This window comes from Natator depressus, chromosome 4 (assembly GCF_965152275.1).
Source record: "Natator depressus isolate rNatDep1 chromosome 4, rNatDep2.hap1, whole genome shotgun sequence".
NCBI lineage: Eukaryota > Metazoa > Chordata > Testudines > Cheloniidae > Natator > Natator depressus.
Genome location: NC_134237.1, coordinates 95,590,477 through 95,609,215, shown reverse-complemented (window position 1 = coordinate 95,609,215; position 18,739 = coordinate 95,590,477). Strand labels below are relative to the sequence as shown.

At 42.1% G+C, this 18,739-nt stretch overlaps 1 protein-coding gene across 6 annotated transcripts in view; it reads left to right on the top strand.

Annotated features, from left to right (window-relative positions):
* The window catches only part of LIMCH1 (LIM and calponin homology domains 1), a 307,831-nt gene that overhangs the window by 139,240 nt on the left and 149,852 nt on the right, over positions 1-18,739 (top strand). For all 6 annotated transcript variants that reach the window (XM_074951500.1, XM_074951499.1, XM_074951498.1 and 3 more), the window contains exon 3: positions 607-676. In XM_074951500.1, the coding sequence (XP_074807601.1) occupies positions 607-676 (70 nt within the window). The remainder of the gene's footprint in view (positions 1-606; positions 677-18,739) is intronic.

The following is an 18,739-nucleotide window of genomic DNA, read 5'->3' as shown; positions in this document are numbered from 1 at the left end:
TTTGTACATGTAAACATGAGAGGATTAAACTGAAAGCATATTAAGGGCATGTGTACACTACAAACTTCTGATGACATAACTTGCATTGGCATGCATCCTTGGGTCATTGTGTTGGCACTGAATGTACTTCCCAGGAGGGCTTGTTTTGTTGCACAGTGCAGTGCACAATGGGTAGTTATCCCAGTGTGCATCTCACCACTGTCCAGTGCACGAAGTTCTGACAATGCAAGGTGGGGCAGAAGCAAATCACACAGCTCTTTCCCTTTCCTTACCCCTACAGTAGAGAAGCTGCCATTTTATCGTCTTGATCCCACTCCTTTATAAGCACCCTGACTTTTCCTCCTCTACTCGGTACTCCACTGTGCTGTGTCTGGTCCTCCAAATGTGGAGTGTGGTGACCTGATTTGGATCAAAGCTTATCAAGGGCTTATAGACACTGACCTAATCTAGAGTTATAAATTTGGGAAATTTTATTTAATACTCTGTTAATGATTTTATAGGTGTTTCTTCCTTTTCAGGGATGTAATTTAGTTACTTACATGCTGGGGAAAAGGCTTTTTATTCATATTTTATAAATAATTTTAAAATATTTCTTTCTCATGACAGGTTACTGAATGCAATAAAGCCTGGACTGGTAAAAAAGATCAATAGACTGTCGACCCCTATTGCAGGGTTGGTGAGTATCTGAAACTGAGATAAATCTTTCTCTATTCCTCTTGACATCCCAATTTCATGACAGTGATTCTTTTAATCCTGTAATATATTCTAAGGTAGTATGAACTCTTTTATCCTGTTAAACCCAGACAGTCCCAGTGCGGGAATTCCAATCTTAACTACTTCCATGGTGGCAGGAGAACTCAAATCCTATTAGTATCTCTCTTCTAGGCAGGTGCTAAATGTGGTGATTCCGAAGTACATATTTTGGAGTTCTGGTGCCAGTTTTAGAAAGTTTTGATGCACCAAGACTGTTTAAACATTCAAGAATGAAAATATGATTGTTCTGGATGCCTTATTTAATGCATAACTATCTTTGTAATATAATTCTGGCTAAAAAACCAACCTGGCGTCTAGTGGGGAAGTGAAGGCAACTTTAAAAAATTATAACAAATGGAAGAAAGGGGAAGTTGATCAGAAGTTAGGAATTGTCAAAAATTGATAAGGGAACCCAAAGGGAAATACATGACGAACAGAGTTAATGATAATAAGGAGGAGTTTGTTCAATATATTAGGAACAAAAAGAATTCTGGCAATGGGATTGGTCCATTACTAGATGGAAATGGTGCAAAAAAGCAGAAGAGCTTAATAGACATTTCTGTTCTGCATTTGTGGGGAAAAAAGGATCATATAGTCTCATCATACCATCAGATGGTAACATTCTTTCCATCCCACTAGCGTCTCTGGAGGGTGTTAAACAGAAGCTACTAAAGTTAGACATTTTTAAATCAGCAGGTCCAGATAACTTGCATCCAAGAATTTTAAAAGAGCTGACTGAGGAGATTGCTGGACCATTAATGTTGATTTTTCAATAAGTTTTGGAGCACCATGGGAGTTCCAGAAGACTGGAAGAAATCTAATGTTATGTTCCTTTTAAAAAGGGGTAAATGGAATGACCCAGGTGATTATAAGTCTGTCAACCTGACATTGAGCCCAGGCAAAATAATGGAGTGGCTAATATGGGACTCAGTTAATAAAGAATTAAAGGAGGGTAATGTAATAACTGCAAATCAACACTAGTTTATGGAAAACAGATCCTGTCAAACTAACTTGATATCATTTTTTAAAAATGAGATTACAAATTTGGTTGATAAAGATAATAGTGTTGATGTAATATACTTAGACCTTTGTAAGACATTTGACTTGGGACAGCACAACATTTTGATTAAAAAATTAGAACAATATAAAATTAACATGCCACACATTACATGGTTTAAAAACTGGCTAACTGATGGTCTCAAAGTGTAATTGTAAATGGGGAATCATCACTAAGCAGGTCTGTTTCCAGTGGGGTCCCGCAAGGGTTGGTTCTTGGCCCTGCACTATTTTACATTTTTATCTATGACTTGGAAGAAAACATAAAATTATTACTAATAAAGTTTGCAGCTGACACAAAAACTGGGGGAGTGATAAATTACAAAATTGACAGGTAGTGGGAGGAATAATGTAAATAGTATTGTTTTGTTGTGTCACTGTGTATTGCTGAGTTGAATTCCTGCTGCCTGAAATTTTTAAATTTCATGTGGTTTTAAGGTCTTATTCAAGCAGGGAGTTACTTTTCATTTGTTTGAAAGTAATGTTTCTATTTCTATGCATCTATTTGCCTTTTGTTGTTGGTTTTTCTAAATACGTCTACAGTAAAATACTAGTCTAGGGGAAAAAGACCCCATCCCCAAAAAACCTCAAAAGTGAATTTACCAGTCTACAGTGATTTAATCTGTCTACGGTGATATGGATTAGTTGTTTAAAACAACAACCTCAAAAATGTCCCCATGCCTTTTGACTTGTAACCCAATCCTGCTCCAACTGTCCTTTGTAAGCACTGTGGCATACCAACGTGATGAGTAAATTATAAATGCTGTGCAGAGATCCAAAACACCCATTGACTTCTGTGGAAAGAGGATCAGGCCTTCAGTCTGTTGTCAGTATTTTAAAAATAATATTTTTAATGAGTAGACACCATAAGTATGTTTATAAAATGTAGAGGATAACTTTTTCTTTTTCTTTTTCTTTCTTCCCCACTCTACCATGTCACATGTCTGGAGAAATCTGGAAGACTAACACTGTAGTCCAGAAACAGCTGTTTAGCTAGCTGACTGATGCACCTGAGGGACATTCCTTCCTTTATCATAAGATCTTGTTTATTATATAAGCTACAGTTGGCTTGTCATAGTATATAGTCACTAGGGTGAATGAACTGGAAAGAAGTATGTATGACTCACCCCAGTGTGCGCACACTAGGGTGGAAATGGCCTCTAGAAAGTCAATATTTTTTCCACTCTCTATGAAACATACTTTATTTTGAACTCCAGAGACTGGTTCCACCTAAAACCGTAGCTCTGGTTTACAAGAACTTAGTGAAAAATAGGGTAAGTTTTACAACATCTGAACATGCATCCAGTTACAGTATTCTGCACATGATTGCACAATTCCAGAGCATCAGTGCTCAAACATTTCAGTTGCTGTTCAAGTTTGATAAATCTCAATTCTCTGTTCTTTCTGTTGCACACGCTTAATAGCTGACATGAGTATTTGGTACAGCCCTGGAAGAAAACATCCAATTTTTGATGCTTTTTCAGAGTTGGAGATAAAGCTTTAATATAGCTGCCATGCTGAATACTTGGGAGTATTTATTTCTTGCTTAGCTTCTATATCCAAGGGCAAATGGTCAAATTCATTTCATGAGCATACAGTACATAGCTCAACAAACAGCTTAGTTCAATTAAGTCTCAGGGTACTCCTAGTATTTTTGGTGTGGGTCTGCTAACGGCAGAAAGCAAAGAGGACACTATGTCCAAAAGAACTTGTTGGCATTAGGCTTTCAGCCCATCTTGGTAGGAGGTACTAAGGACATCCAGATTGGTTCCGTGGACTCCTCGTGGCTGCAGCTGTTGCCCATATACTTCTATTTAGCATTTTAGTGGCTTCTCAGAAGAGAAGAATTCGTAGTGGAAAATATTATGCGTGGCTAATCTATTTTACCTACTGACTGAGCTGTCTTGGCTTTAGGGACTAATAAAAATGGCTACATCTCAAGCTACTCTGAAACTTCAGCTGTTCTCGTTGGCTTCCATACATCACTTAATAAGGAGCGATTCATGATTTGTTCACAAATACTGTGCACACTAGGAGAACATCCATGCTGATAAGTATTACTTTGTATTGTGGCAGCAGCTAAGGATTGAGGGATCAGGGCCTCATTATGCTAGGCACTGCACAAACAAGTAATCCAAAGACAAAATTCAGAGTGGTTGCCGTGTTAGTCTGTATCAGCAAAAACAACAAGGAGTCCTTGTGGCACCTTAGAGACTAACAAATTTATTTGGGTATAAGCTTTTGTGGGCTAAAACCCACTCATCAGATGCATAGAGTGAAAAATACAGTAAGCAGTATAAATATTACAGCCCATGAAAAGATGGGAGTTGCCTTACCGTGTGTGGGGGGGGAGGGGTCAGTGCTAACGAGGTCAGTTCAATTAAGGTGGAAGTGGCCTATTCTCAACCGTTGACAAGAAGGGGTGAATATCAAGAGAGTGAAAATTACTTTTGTAGTGCTAATGAGGCCAATGCAATCAAGGTGGACGCTGCCCATTTCCAACACTTGACAAGAAGGTATGAGTATCAGCAGAGGAAAAATTACTTTTTGTAATGACCCATCCACTCCCAGTCCTTATTCAGGCCTAATTTGATGGTGTCCAGTTTGCAAATTAATTCCAGTTCTGCAGTTTCTCGTTGAAGTCTGTTTTTGAAGTTTTTTGTTGAAGAATTGCTACTTTTAAGTCTGTTAGTGAGTGTCCAGGGAGATTGAAGTGCTCTCCTACTGGTTTTTGAATGTTACAATTCTTGATGTCTGATTTGTCATTTATTCTTTTGCATAGAGACTGTCCAGTTTGGCCAATGTACATGACAGAGGGGCATTGCTGGCACGTTGGTAGATGTGCACAGGTGAACAAGCCCCTGATAGTATGGCTGATGTGGTTAGGTCCTACAGTGGTGTCCCTTGAATAGATATGCAGACAGAATTGGCTTACTGTATTTTTCACTCTGTGCATCTGATGGAGTGGATTTTAGCCCACGAAAGCTTATGCCCAAATAAATTTTTTAGTCTCTAAGGTGCCACAAGGACGCCTCGTTGTTTTTGCCAAAGACAAAAGAATCCCTGCCCAGTCAGAGAGCTCACAGTATAGGATTTTGACAATCACCATGGGTAAATATGCTCAAAATACAGCTGTCAAGCATGGTTTTAATTTGTTTCCAAATTCAGGGTGGTTGCTGCTTCTGTTAACAGCAGACCATAAATTGTGCTTTGCTAGAGCCAAATGGAACCTGGACATTAAAATTTTGGCTTGCTTCTAAGCTTAGGACCTACAATGTTTGAGTACATACAAAATATGATTAAGCATATGCAGGAATGAGAATGTAATTTATTTGTTAATATGAAAATATAGCTTTACTTACAAAAAATCTAATGTACAGAATACCCCAATAATATGTTATGTCATTAATAGTGATGGAGTGTTTCATTTAAAAGAGCTTTCTTCTGGAAACATCTATCTTCAAGCCAGGAATTGATATTCAACTTTCAGTTGTTAACATTGTCAACCTTCCAGAAACTCCATCTTTGTGTTTAACTATGGACATCTGGAAAGGTGTTTTGTTTGCTTCACTAAATAGAAGCCCAGCTAACATTATGAAACTTTTATAATGAAAAGAACAGTGGTTTAGAATAGATTTAATGATTTCATTAAACCTGCAATTTTTCATTGAGTCAAGTTGCTGTTAATTTAATCAATTTGGTGTAATATATTTAAGTGGTCACCATTTTTAAAAGTTGGCTTTTATCGATAGTTATTTCATACCACTGCGTAGTGCCATGTATATTTCTTACCTCATTATTTTCATAAATTTATATTATTTCAGACACCACTATGGATAAATGCTGACTTTTCAATGGTAACCACTCTATATTACTTCTGGAAAAAGTTTTTCACTTCCAGATTTTTCTCCTTGTCCCTGAATAATGTCACTTTATGAGAAAAGAAAAAAGTTTATGCCTTATCTTTAGTTTGACAGGGCTTAGCAGACTTTATAGCCTTTACTTCAGTTCCTTGCACTATCCCCACAGGAATTTAGACATTTACTTCAGAGTCTGTGTGAAAGAGTCAAATATAATAGTAGGAAATAGCCAAGACAAAGTTGAGGGGCTGAACTTTTGATCATATCTTGGCTCATGGTTCAGCACTAACGAAGAAACGTCTGTATACTGCAATATTTAATTTTCAATTTATGTATTGTACACAGCTCTGCATATTTTTGAACTTTAGCAATAGGAAAACATCTCCCCAAAAGCTGCCTGAGTGCATAGTTAATACACTGAAAGGAAGAGAATGATAACATACTGTGTTAAAATGACTGGTTCCCTTTAAAACAGGCTTTTTAGTAAATTATTTTCTTAGGAAGTTTGTCTTGGCAAAGTAATCTTCAGGAACTTGCTGGAAACCTTGTTAAGAGTCATAGTTGCCTGTCTGCTGGTATCTGGGATTTTCTTTAAACACTGAACTGTTGCATAAATTACTGTATATTTTTGGATTTACAGGTTGCCTCATAGATATTTCAGAACTGTGCACTATTCTCTTTCATAAGGTACATAACAAGGAATTAAATTTTATGGGAGGTTGAATGCATAGAACTTTAATGGTGTACATTGTTATGGTGAATAATCAGGGCATTTAGGGAAAAGAGAAAGATGAAGTGATATGGAACAATTTTTTGTTATATTTTTAATATTTATTGCTTTACAAAGAGTACCTTCCCCTTGTTTTTTCGCCTCACCAATTCTTTATTCTTTTTTTGTGTGTGTGTAACATTCACTGGTTTGTAGTTGCAACATATTTCTCTCTAGTAGTATCCAAACTCATCATACAGGATAACTTTTCCATTTCTCTATTCTACACATGCTTTAATTCAGTGGTTCTCAAACTTTTGTACTGATGACCCCTTTCACATAGCAAGCCTCTGTGTGCAACCCCTTCCCCCCCCTTATTAATTTAAAACACTTTTTTACATATTTAACCAGTGGCGGATTAATGATTTTGCCGCCCCTAGGCCCAGAAATAATTGCATCCCCAGCCCCGCAGCTCACCTCCGCTCCGCCTCCGCCTCCTCCCCTGAGCGTTCTGCCGGGTCCTGCTTCTCCCCACTTCCTGCCAGTGCTTGTGCGTGACACAGCTTCATGAAGAGGGGGGAAGGCGAGGAATGCAGCACACTCAGGAGAGGAGGCGAGGCTGGGGCGGGGATTTGGGGAAGGGGACCAATAGGGGAAGGAAGGGGGCGGGGAAGGGATGGAGTTGGGGCGGCACTGGGGGAAGCAGCCTCTGTTTGCTGTTATAAATTTGCTGGCCCTGCAGATTTGCCACCGTAGGCCTAGGCCTTCTCAGCCTAGGCGTTAATACGCTGCTAATTTAACACCATTATAAATGCTGGAGGCAAAGTGGGGTTTGGGGTGGAGGCTGACAGCTCACAACCCCCCATGTAATAACCTCATGACCCACTGTTTGAGAACCCCAGCTTTAATTGCTGATGGCGGTGTCTCTAAACAAACCAGTCTCTCATCACAACTATCTCTGAATAGAAGTCTCGCTGCTCAAGTTGAGTCACTGTTTTCAAGTGTGATGAATTTTACTTCTGCTCTTACTTCTGTTTAGTTCTCATGTAGATCTTGGCATTGGTAGCCACAGAAATGCTTGAGGATAGTGATGGATGAAATGGTAAACATCTACACAGCAAAGTCCTTCAATCGTTGGCCATAGATTCTGTGATAAAAGTGGTGCCATTCTAAATAGTCACTGGTTTTCTTACACCACCTATGCCTGATTCCAGTATTAACATCTGAAAATTTGCTAAAACAATACCTCTAGTGTGACCAGTGGTCAGGAACGGTGCTGTGTGTTTTGGCTCAACATTGGCTCATCCGTAATGTGTGCTGGATTCCAGCTGTAACATAATGCTGTCTTTAATTCATTTGTTATGTGTCCTTGCATGCTTGTTTTTTCCCCCCAAGCCCTCTAGACTCTTCTTTCAAATGGAATTTCCATTCCATTTTTCCTTTCTGTTGGATTGATGTCACCTGGGAGGGACAGAGCAGCCTTAAAATTGCATACTTTCCTGTTACTGAATTTAGCCATGTGCTGTGTTCATATTAATCTCTGCTTTTTATTAAAGTGTAGAAGTGAACAGAAAGGCTTAGCTATAGTTCTTCCTTAATGGAGTGTGAACTGAGTCCAATGATACTATGGCTAATTCACCATCGAAAACAAAATAAAAGAGCTGTTGGTTGCAAAAATTTAACAGGGTCCTTGGCAGCAGAGAACTCGGAGAAATCCAAGGAAATAGCATTTCTGGGTGTGGGGAGGGAATAGAAAACAGTAAAACTAAAATTTTAAATTGAAATTCAGCTGTTTTTCAACTGGATTGATAGGTTTATTGCTCGCAAGTATTTCTCCATAAGCCCATCTCTTTCCTCAGTCCTGAAAAGAAGGAACAGGCCAAATGCAACACTGGCAAAAATGTCTATATCAACGTCTGCATCTCTGTGGAAATCTTTCATTGGAGGAACTGTACATGCTTGCTGCACAGATGGATTTGGCTCAAACTCACACACTTTAATGTTTGAAGTTAATCATCATACTGACAGTAGTATCTCTACTGGAGACCTAACCTACCACATTGGTTTACATCTATTTTTCAGTATCCAAGTTTAACCTTAAATTGACCTAAGATTTGCAGAGTAAAGGGATGCATATGCAACAGACTATCAGCTGGCATGGTATGCAATCAGAAGAGAGAGGTAAATAACCCCTCCAATTTATTCAATAGTAATTTTGCTGTTGAAGTGTTGAGCTGAATTAATCGTAACCCATATTTTAAATATAGTAATCAGATAATACAAGGAAGCTATGCTGCATATTACTTAAGCAAAATAAACAAAAAAGAAAACCCCCTGGGTTTCACTTTGAATATACACTTTGAATGTAATGTACAGTTAAGAGCTTTGGAAAGATGGTTGTGGCTTGCTGGTATCTCCTTTGTTTTGTTTTTTTTGAGTAATATGGAGAGAACAGACAGCTTTGCAGAACCCATTAATAAAAAGACATTTTTAGCACTGGGAATAGTAGAATGTTCTGACATGCTATTCATGTTACAGTTAAATGACTGACACAGCTTCACTGCTTCGTGGACCTCATTTACCCTTGTGACAGATATTTATTCCATCAATGTGTATGTTGATGGAAGATAAAAGAACTCAATTGGATTAGTCCCTTGCACAGTTCTTTTCCGTATCTTTTTCTGTATAAATATAACACTATCTGAAAATGATGCGTCTTACAATTTTTCTCAGTTTTTCTGATGTATGCAAAATTAGTAATATCCTTATATTTTTCTTGGAGGCGTTACTTGCTAGAATGCATGCCCCAACATGATAGGGTGTGCCTGGCAGCTTTTCATAATAACTGGAGAAAGCAGCCCCTCTTTCTTTCTTTCAAAAAACTACATGCAAAATATTATTGCAGGGATAGGCTTGTCACTTTAATTCTCTTATATTCAACTTGAACTTTGGGGGAAAGAGGATTGTTCAGAGGTTAATTAACTTTCATTGGAAATATTCCACATAGATGTAACCTTAAACAGTAGCTGTTGCTTAAGTGGAGTAGGGACTCCATTTGATGCATAACTTGGGGGAATGTTCTTGCTTATTTTCCTCTTTGGTCACCTGGGATTTCATACCAACATTCCTGATTGGAAGGAAGCCATATGACCTCGCTGGAACTATAAAGGAGATCAAATTCTGCCCTCCTGTGTCAGCAATTAAAATAGTCTTCAGTAGGAACTGGAGGTCCCTAACTGAAGGCAACATTTGCTCCATGTTGGTTACTGCTCCATAACATAGTAATGTGGATGGATTTAGATATATGGGGAAAAACTGTGGCCTAGGATTGGCTGGAAAGTCATGTAATTGTTTCATTAAGCGATGGGCATGGGGTGATTAGGCAAGTGTAGACCAATGAGCAGATGTAAACTGAGTATAATACTCAATACCAGTCCCACTGGTTGCCCATGCAGTCTTATCTCTGGGGTGCAGGTTGTCAGTGGACAATGACCCTTGTGTTTGAGCAGTTTAATACAAGGTCAGTTTTCTGTGATAAGAGCCATATGATAAATTGCATTTATCATGCATCTTTGACCATCCTATCTGTGCTATGCCCACTAATTCATCTCCTCCGAACCTCTTCCAATGTTCCAAATTCTGGGGCAGCATCAAATGCTTGTTTTCAAAATATCTTTCCAAAATTACACAAGTAAATCAGATAGAAAATAACCAGTTCTGCACCAGTGATGGTTTGGCATTTTAATATCTGATGACCCATAAGGACTAAAGTTAAGTTTCATATATCATTGAAGTTGAAACCTCTCCAGTTTGCCAGTGGTATAATGTACTTAGCCCCAGAAGGTCATGAGTTATTTTAAGTGGAGCTAATAGCACAGCCTATAATTAAGGTTGCCTGACACTTCCCATTATAAGACCCTGTTTTCAGTTGCTTATCACTTTGCCAACCTTCAACCATTTGGACTGAAACTTACTATGCCAACTGTCTGCCTTAGGATGGGTTCTCCACCCCCTCCCACTGAGTTTCAGCAAAAATGATTAATCCTTTTCAGAGAATGAGATTAGGGAAACTACATTGTTTGTCAACATTGAAAAGAAATATTTCAGCTTTTTGTTGTTGAGAGGTTCTAGTGCCTGCATGTTTTGTTTTTTGAAAGGGTGACCTTTGGTTTGAGAGATGCCTGTTGCTGTCCCCATAGAAAACTACCCAAACTTGACGAAGTCCTTTAAAACAAACACAAAAAAAAAGGCACATCATGTGTTCAGTAGAACTGTTACATTTTCCCAAAGATTCTCCCCTGAGGCTGCAGAAGCTGAGCAGGACTTTCTCTGAAGTTCTGGTCCTGGAAGCTAGGGGTTGCTGTGGCACCAGGTACAGATTCTGAGGGCAGAGGCCCTTTCTTCTGTGCTCTCAGTGCTATTCCTGTTGTGGCCATGGTAGCATGGAGGAGGTGAAAGGAAACTGACTGAAATGCACAGGGTTCAGGCAGAGATAATAGATTGGGACAGAGAAGCAAAGGGAAGACTGGGAACGGGTGTGTTTGGTGGGGGAGATTGGATCTGGGCTGGGCAAGGAAAGTGGAGGGGAAAATTGGGAGCGGGAGCCGGGCTGGGGGAAGAGTGGGATCGGACATGGAGTTTGGAAGGGCAGACTAGGACTGACTGGACAAGGAGACTGGTACTGGGATTTTAAAAGACTGATACAGGAAGCTAGAGTGAAACTAGGATAAGGAGATAGGACTAGCACAGAGACAGGCTGGAGGGGACATGGGCAGAAAGGGTTAAACTTGGGGGGAGCAGGGGCAGAAAGGTCTGTGCAGGGCACATTCCCCTCCAGAACCTGGAATGGAGCCAAGGATTCCCAAATCCCAGCATTCCTCTTTGAAAAAGGATCGAAAATTGTCTCATTCCACCCTAGTGGCTCGTCCACATAGAAGCTGACTACCTTAATAGCATTATCCATTACCCTGCTAGTTCACGTGTCAGAGGTCTGTGTAGTGGATCTAACTGTTCCAACCCTACTGATGAACCACGTGGGTGTCAATATAATGCCACGTGAGAGAATTTCTGTTTTGTTCAGTTTTCTTTTTAAAAGGAAATCACATACACAAAACTTAAAATAATATTAAGGTTTCAATGTCAAGCACTCACAAGTTAGGAAATACCAGAATTAAGGTTCTTCAAGTGCTGTCCCTGTGGGTGCCCCACTTCAGATGTCAGTGTGTCCCAGCGCTGCTGATCGGAGATTTACGGTAGCAGTGTCCGTGCCGGTTGCGCATGTGCAGTAGGCATCTCGCGGTGACGTTGGTGCTGCGTCTAGCGCATGCACAACCCGAGCCCTACAGTTCCTTCTCAACTGTCCTCGGCTGAAGACAGAGCTCTGGGGCAGTGTTCATCACTCTTCCCAAACCTTTCGAAATAATAGTTTAAATAGTTAATCATATATAAAGTTAGTGTTATACTTATTTTTATTACAAAAAAAAAGTTTTTCTCTAATTACCCATCCTGCACCAGGGGCTGTTAACCATTAAGATACCTGGCTCCCCAGGCTTCAGGTGATATGGTTCCTGCCATGAAGCAATGCCCATTTCGGACGGGCACTCCTTGTGCGTATGATGTCTCAATGAGGCACATATTCCACAAAAATGCGCCCACTGTAGCAATCTGAAAGCTAGAGACCAGTGTGACCTGGATCTCAGGCTAAAAATGATCTTGATGGAGAAATCTCTCCAACCTGAAATGGACACATGGACTGCCTCTCTGGGCACTCCTCCCGTAGGAACAGAAGACGTATCCCCCAAAAGACTGAGGAAGAGGGCACAGACGTCTCCACAGAGAGCACCGCAAAAACTGGTGGTCTCCTGCCAGGTCGCTACTCCTGATGCCAACACATGCTCGGGTGAACACCTATGATGCTCCAGGTACCTCTGGCACCACCAAGTTCTAGCGAAGGAGGTGGAATTGAGGCACTGATGAAGACATGCCTCCTCCACAGCACTGAGTTCACCCGTAAGGGACTCTGTACCGAGCATCTCCTCAGGCACCAGGCCTCCACCCCTGGCACCAACAGTGGAGTCGGCACCAGTGGAGAAAACCAAGCCGGCACCTACCAAAGCGCTGCAACATCTGTTGGCACCGATGAGAGCACCCCCCTCAACACTGATGGTACCGACATCAGAACTGCCACAGTCTCTGCTGCAACAGAGAAATGCGATTGTATCATCGGCACTGCAGTTCCCATTACTTGGTACTGAGTGCTCCCCTGTGGGCTGTGGAGGAGGTCCCCACGTTTCTCACAAAGCAGTACACTCATCCAGGGAAGACGATGAGGTACAAGAACCATGCACTTTCTCACCACACGATTCATCACCAAAAGAACAATGATCACCTTGGAGCCATATGGGGCCGAGATACTATTACAACCAAATGGCTCAACCATGGTGTGGACCGCTGTGTATGTATTCACCAATCACCTTCCCAATGCAATGGGCACATAGGGAACCATGGGCAACTTACCAGGGCCCACACTACAGTCCACCCACGGCTCATAGAGGTGAACTGAGGTCTAACACCGCGTCTCCCACCCTGCACCCCACGGAGGCTCAGGAAATTGGGGATGACACTGAAACAGACACAGACCAGGAAGCTGCATCTGCAGCACACAGTTCTTTCTCTTCCCTGGATGAGGCAATCATGCCACCACCGCCTACTTTGGTGGACAACTTCAAGCAGTTCCAGGAACTATTTAAGCGGGTTGCAGACAAACCAGCATAAGCTGGTACAAATCCTACAACCATTATCTACTTCCAAGATCACCCTCCCCATCAATGATGCGATCCTGGAACCAGCGGACGCAGTCTGGCAGACACTGGCCTCAATTCTGCCAACATGCAGGGCAGATAGGAAGTATTAGGTCCCCGCCAAAGGGGTAGACTTCCTTTTCGCACATCTGCCTCCCAACTCCTTGGTAGTTGATGCCGCTAACCAAAGCGGTAAACGAACTCTGTTTAGATTGACACCACAAGATAAGGAATACAAGAGCCTCTACCTGTTCGGACACAAAGTTTATTCTTCGAGCACATTACAATTCAGAGTCGCCACTATTTGGCCTTGTTGGCTAAATACGATTGATAACTATGGGAAACTTAGCTCATTCACAGCGGAGCTCCCTGAGGAGAAACCGTCACAATTTCAGGCCATTGTAAATGAGAGTCAACTCTTAGCTAAAACATCCCTCCAAGCATCTTTGGATGTTGTGGACACAGCAACCAGAACCACGGCCGTATTGATGTGCCAGGCATCCTGGTTGCAGGCCTCGGGCATCCCTAGAGAACTGCAAATGAAAGTAGAAGACTTACCTTTTGATCAAGAAAAGTTGTTCTTGAATAAGACTGACAAGGTACTCCACTCAATGAACGACTCTTAGGCCACTCTGGGGATTTATACCCTACTTGCAAAGAGATGAAGGTAGAGACCCCTCCACCAGTCGACATGATATCCACTCAGAGCTTGCGTAAATGGATCTCCACGTGCATTCAACAGTGTTACCATATTCGGAACACGGACCCTCCTGCGCACATCCGAGTGCATTCTACCTGACTTATTTCAACCTTGATGGCATTTATACACAATGTTCCGATATTAGAGATTTGTAAGACAGCCACTTGGGTCTCTGTCCATACGTTTACTGAGCACTATGCAGTCACTCATGACGCCAGGGCTGACACCATAGTTGGCCTAACCATACTCACCTCTATGACTCAAACAAACCCAAAGTTCCTTCTGCCTTCTATGGGGCATTCCTCTAGTGAAGTGAAGCACCCACAGGCACAGCACTTGAAGAAGAAGAGAAGGTTACTCACCTTGTGCAGTAACTGAGGTTCTTCGAGATGTGTGTTCCTGTGGGTGCTCTGCTACCTGCCCTCCTCCCCTCTACTTCGGAGTTCACAGTTGGGACTCTGTGGTAGAGAAGGAACTGGAGGGCTTGGGTCATGCACGTGCTAGACGCGGCACCAATGACACTGCATGACCCCTACTGTACACGCGCGGCCCATGCGGACACTGCTACCATAAATCTCTAATTGACAGCTCTGGGATGCACCGACACCTGAAGTGGAGCACCCACAGGGATACATATCTCAAAGAACCTCAGTTACTGTACAAGGTGAGTAACCTTCTCTTATCTGGACAACCTTAATTTGGCCCCCTTGTGTGCATGCACTGATTTATTTTAAGTACTTACGTTCCCTGTTATCATAGTATCTCAGCACCTCACAGTCTTCAATGTGTTTGTCCTCACATCACAACTGTGAGATAGGGAAGTATTATCCCCATTTCACAGATGAGGAACTGAGGCACAGATAGGCTAAGTGACTTGACCAAGGTCATACAGGAAGTCGGCAGAGCAGGAATTGAACCTGGGTCTCTGAGGCCTAGGCTAGATCCTTAACTACTGGACTTGTCTTTCCTCTCTAACAATCTTTTGTTACGTGATCGCATACTGTCTTTTCCTTGTGACCCCCCTGATTCATACATTGCGAGGATGAACCAGGTTTGTGGTTGAATCACAATTGTGTAGTGAAAGAGGCTGTTGTTTGTAAGACCCCCTTCTCATTTGTGCAGAACTTGGAAGGTGTGTAGTGAATGAGACGGGATTAAAAGAAAAGAAAGGATGGTCTCATGGTTAAGGCAGATGCTGCCCCGGAGAATTGGATTCTATCCCTGACTCTGCCAAAGACCTCCTGTGTGATGTTGGGAACATTTCTTAAACTACGTTTTCCACAGGTGGACATGGAGTGGATGATTCTCATTTTCTGGGTGCCTGGTTTGAGACCCTCAGGTCTGATTTGCCAAAGTTTTGAGCACTAGCAGCTGCAACTGATATCACTGGGAGCTGTGCTTCGAAAATATGAAGTGCTGTATGATACTAAGTACTCTGAAAAAGCTCAAATTGGGCATCCAAAATTAGAGGATGCTTTTAATTTTTAATGTCAGAGTGCTTCAGCTCTACTTCTTTAGAAAGGGGATGATACCACTCTCTCACTTCCCAAGGGTGTTATGAGAATAAATTCATTAATATTTGTGATGCACTCAGCTACTATACTGAGGAGCAACGTAGGAAAATCCTATGAGGAAAATTAATAACTCTGTCTTCAGAACAGGATTTGAAGCGTGTGCCGTAAATAAGGTTTAGGGTCACATGTTGACAATGTAGAGAAATCAAAACATTGAATAACTGCTTATTAAATGAGCACCATCCATCCTCTGCACTGAAGGAGGCAGTTGTTCTGTGGAAAAAATAGTATGTGATCATATAATTAAAGACAGTGTCAATGCATGTGCAGAAGGGGGCCAAATTAGGGTCGCACATAATTCTGGCATTTCCTAACTTTTGAGTGTGCTTGAGTTTGTAACCTTAGCATTTTTTTCACATAGCTTTTTGTGTAATACTGTGCATAAAACGGTATGTACAGGGTTTTCTTATTTCTCCTTCCAACTTCCCCCCATATTTAAGCGAGGCCTCAAATATCATCAGTGCAAAAGTGAGGGTACAGCTTTATTGGTACTGCACCCATTTAGACAGCTGACAACCTGATTTGTGAGTACAGTTGGATAATTATCTAAATAGGTGCAACAGTAGACATAAATTGCACCTTCAATTTGCAAGGTCACTTTGAACATATAGGGTGTAGATTCCCAGTAGATGGATATAAGAAATATTTTTGTTGATAACCAAGGATTTTCTATTGGCAGAACCTGAACAAAAGGTTTTTACCTGTGCCATGGATCAGGGCTAGCAACACCTTTGACCTCGAGCCTCACTGAAGATGGGTGCCTTTACCTCTCCCAGGGTGGAGTCCTGTGATTCTCCCATTCTGGACTGGGTCCCGAGCTAGATTACCTTGTGTACCACCTGTGGTTGCTCAGCAGGTCTGGCTGGGTTTGGCCTCTGCAAGTATTTGCTTTGGGAGCTGTGACGTAGTAGAGAAGAGAGATCCCAAAAAAGCCTTTTCAAAACAAAGTTTAATCAAAATAGGAACAAAGCATAACAGAAGTAAAGGGTTTTAACACAATAAAATCTCTCCATGCACATCTTCCATTGTTGTTTGGGTGTGTAGCCGTGTTAGTCACAGGATATTGGAGAGAGAAGGTGGGTGAGGTAATAGCTTTTATTTTGACCAACTTCTACTGGTGAAAGATATTACCTCACTCACCTTGTCTGTCTTACATTCACACATGTCTTACCTACAGGCTTAGGTATGCAGAGCTTATCTCAGACATCCTACCTTCTGGGGACTGAGGGTTCAGTCTGCTCTGCAGCAGTCTGTGCCTCACTCTTTCCCCAGTTCTCCAGGGGTTGTCGTTTTATCCCCCCTAAAATTCATTTTTCCAGATCTTCCCACCTGGATCCTCCACTCTGGTGGCTAGAAGCTAGACAGTTGAGCTCAGCTGAGTTGGAGCTAAAATTTCAAAACACAAGACACCTGCCATGTCCCTTAGGTATTGGTAAATGGGGCTATCTGAAGCTATTGTGTACTTTACTGTGTAGGTGTCATTAGCATCTGTTGGAACTGACTGCTTGCAATCATCCCCGAGACCTGCTGGACACAGAACAGTGCAGGAGAGACCTCCACCATTTGGAGGCAGTAGGACCCAGCTGGTGCCTCTCCTGCTCCCCCTCCCCCATGTGGCTTTGGGGAACAATTGCAGAAGGAAGCTGGCAGAGACTCCAGCTGTTAGGAGCAAAAGCAGCCAAAGCAGGGACCTTTGGGCATTCAAATAATTTCCTACAGCTTTGACAGGATGATTTCTGCTCAGTTCTGATTGGCCGATTGCGCCAACTCTTCTGATTCCTCTTCCCCTCTCTCACAGACTTTTCACCTCAGCTTCACACCAGTCCTGCCCCTTGTTCCTTCCCTCCCCTCCCCCTCGTTCCTCCTCCCATCCCTCCATTTAGCTTATCCTCTCCTAAGTAACCCCTAAATAATTGTGGAACTAACATGACATTTGTGGCTATCACATTTTTCACTCTGTGTGTTCTTCTCTTCCCACCCCCCATGTGTCTGTCTTGCCTATTCAGACTGTAAACTTGTCTAGGTAGGGACCATTCCGCTGTTCTGTTTGTACCGCACTGAGCACAATGGGGCTCCATTCTTGGGTGGCCCTTAGCCACTACTGTAAGTGTCCGAGAGTGAGAGGAGATTAACTTTAGTGCAAAGGGGACAGTCCAGATCAGAGAGGGCATAAGTATGGTGTGCTTATGCCTCATTCTACAGTGACCTTTTTCCAGACTCAGCTCATGTTCCTTCCGGGTTCTTCAGAGACTGCTTGGCTTCAGGTAGCTCCTCCTGAACCTTAAGTCAACTTGCCAGCTCCAGTCTTCAACCTGAATCATGCTATGTCTCTGCAAAACTCAGAATTAAGTCTATTAAATATGATACAGCCTTGTCTGATTAACTTGCATTGAAGCTCCATTTTCCTTTTGTTAGCAGCAATTTTGTGGTGTTGGTACCCAATCTCATCTTATTACGGCTGTTAGTGAAAGTCTGATTAACAGCAGTAAGTTGCAAAGGCGTATCTTATGCTTCACAACCCCGCTAATTGGCAATCAGTAAGCAAGTTCCAGGAAACCAGTGTGGGAGCACTACTCCCCCACAACCTCTAGCCACCTTCTGTGTAATCTCATAGTTGAACTGAACCTCATGCTGTGGAGCGTCTGTCCTCAGACTTTCAGCTGATGATGCTAGTTGTTTATTCCTTGCCTTCTATCGTCAGAGCAGTCCATTGCTTGTGATTATTATTCAGCTTTAAGACAAATGGGTTGCACTGGACTTCGTTTTAAAAGTATTTTAATGTTTCCAGTCAACTTTACTGAAGAAAGTTACTTCTCCTTGATTGGTTCTTGGAACAGTTTTAGGGATAGTGGAATGGATTCCTCCTCTCCTAGCATTACAGTTGCAATTGTAACAGGATCTCTGGCAGGTTTTCACTCCAGCTGTATGTTCTGGACTGCCAGCAAGTCTGTCTTAGCCATCATGTCCTCAACTTCACTTTGGTGCTCAGACTTCCAGAAGTTAGAGGTCCCAGAGGTTCCCACCCAGCTCCTTGATGGAGTCTTCCTGTGTTGCTTTGAGCCAGGATAGCAGCCTAGCTGCCAGATGCTTGGACTCATGACAATTGTGCTTAGAGTTGTTGCTGTTTTAGTGAAGTCCTTGTGGTAGCAGGTATAGCTTCCCTGATGTCATTTAGGCATGTACTTGTGAGGGAAGGGCCAGCCGACGGCTGAATGCGGCCCACCTTCAGTGTTGCTTTGTAGATCTACTCAGGGCCACATCTTAGAATGCTGCCTCCTGCAGCATTG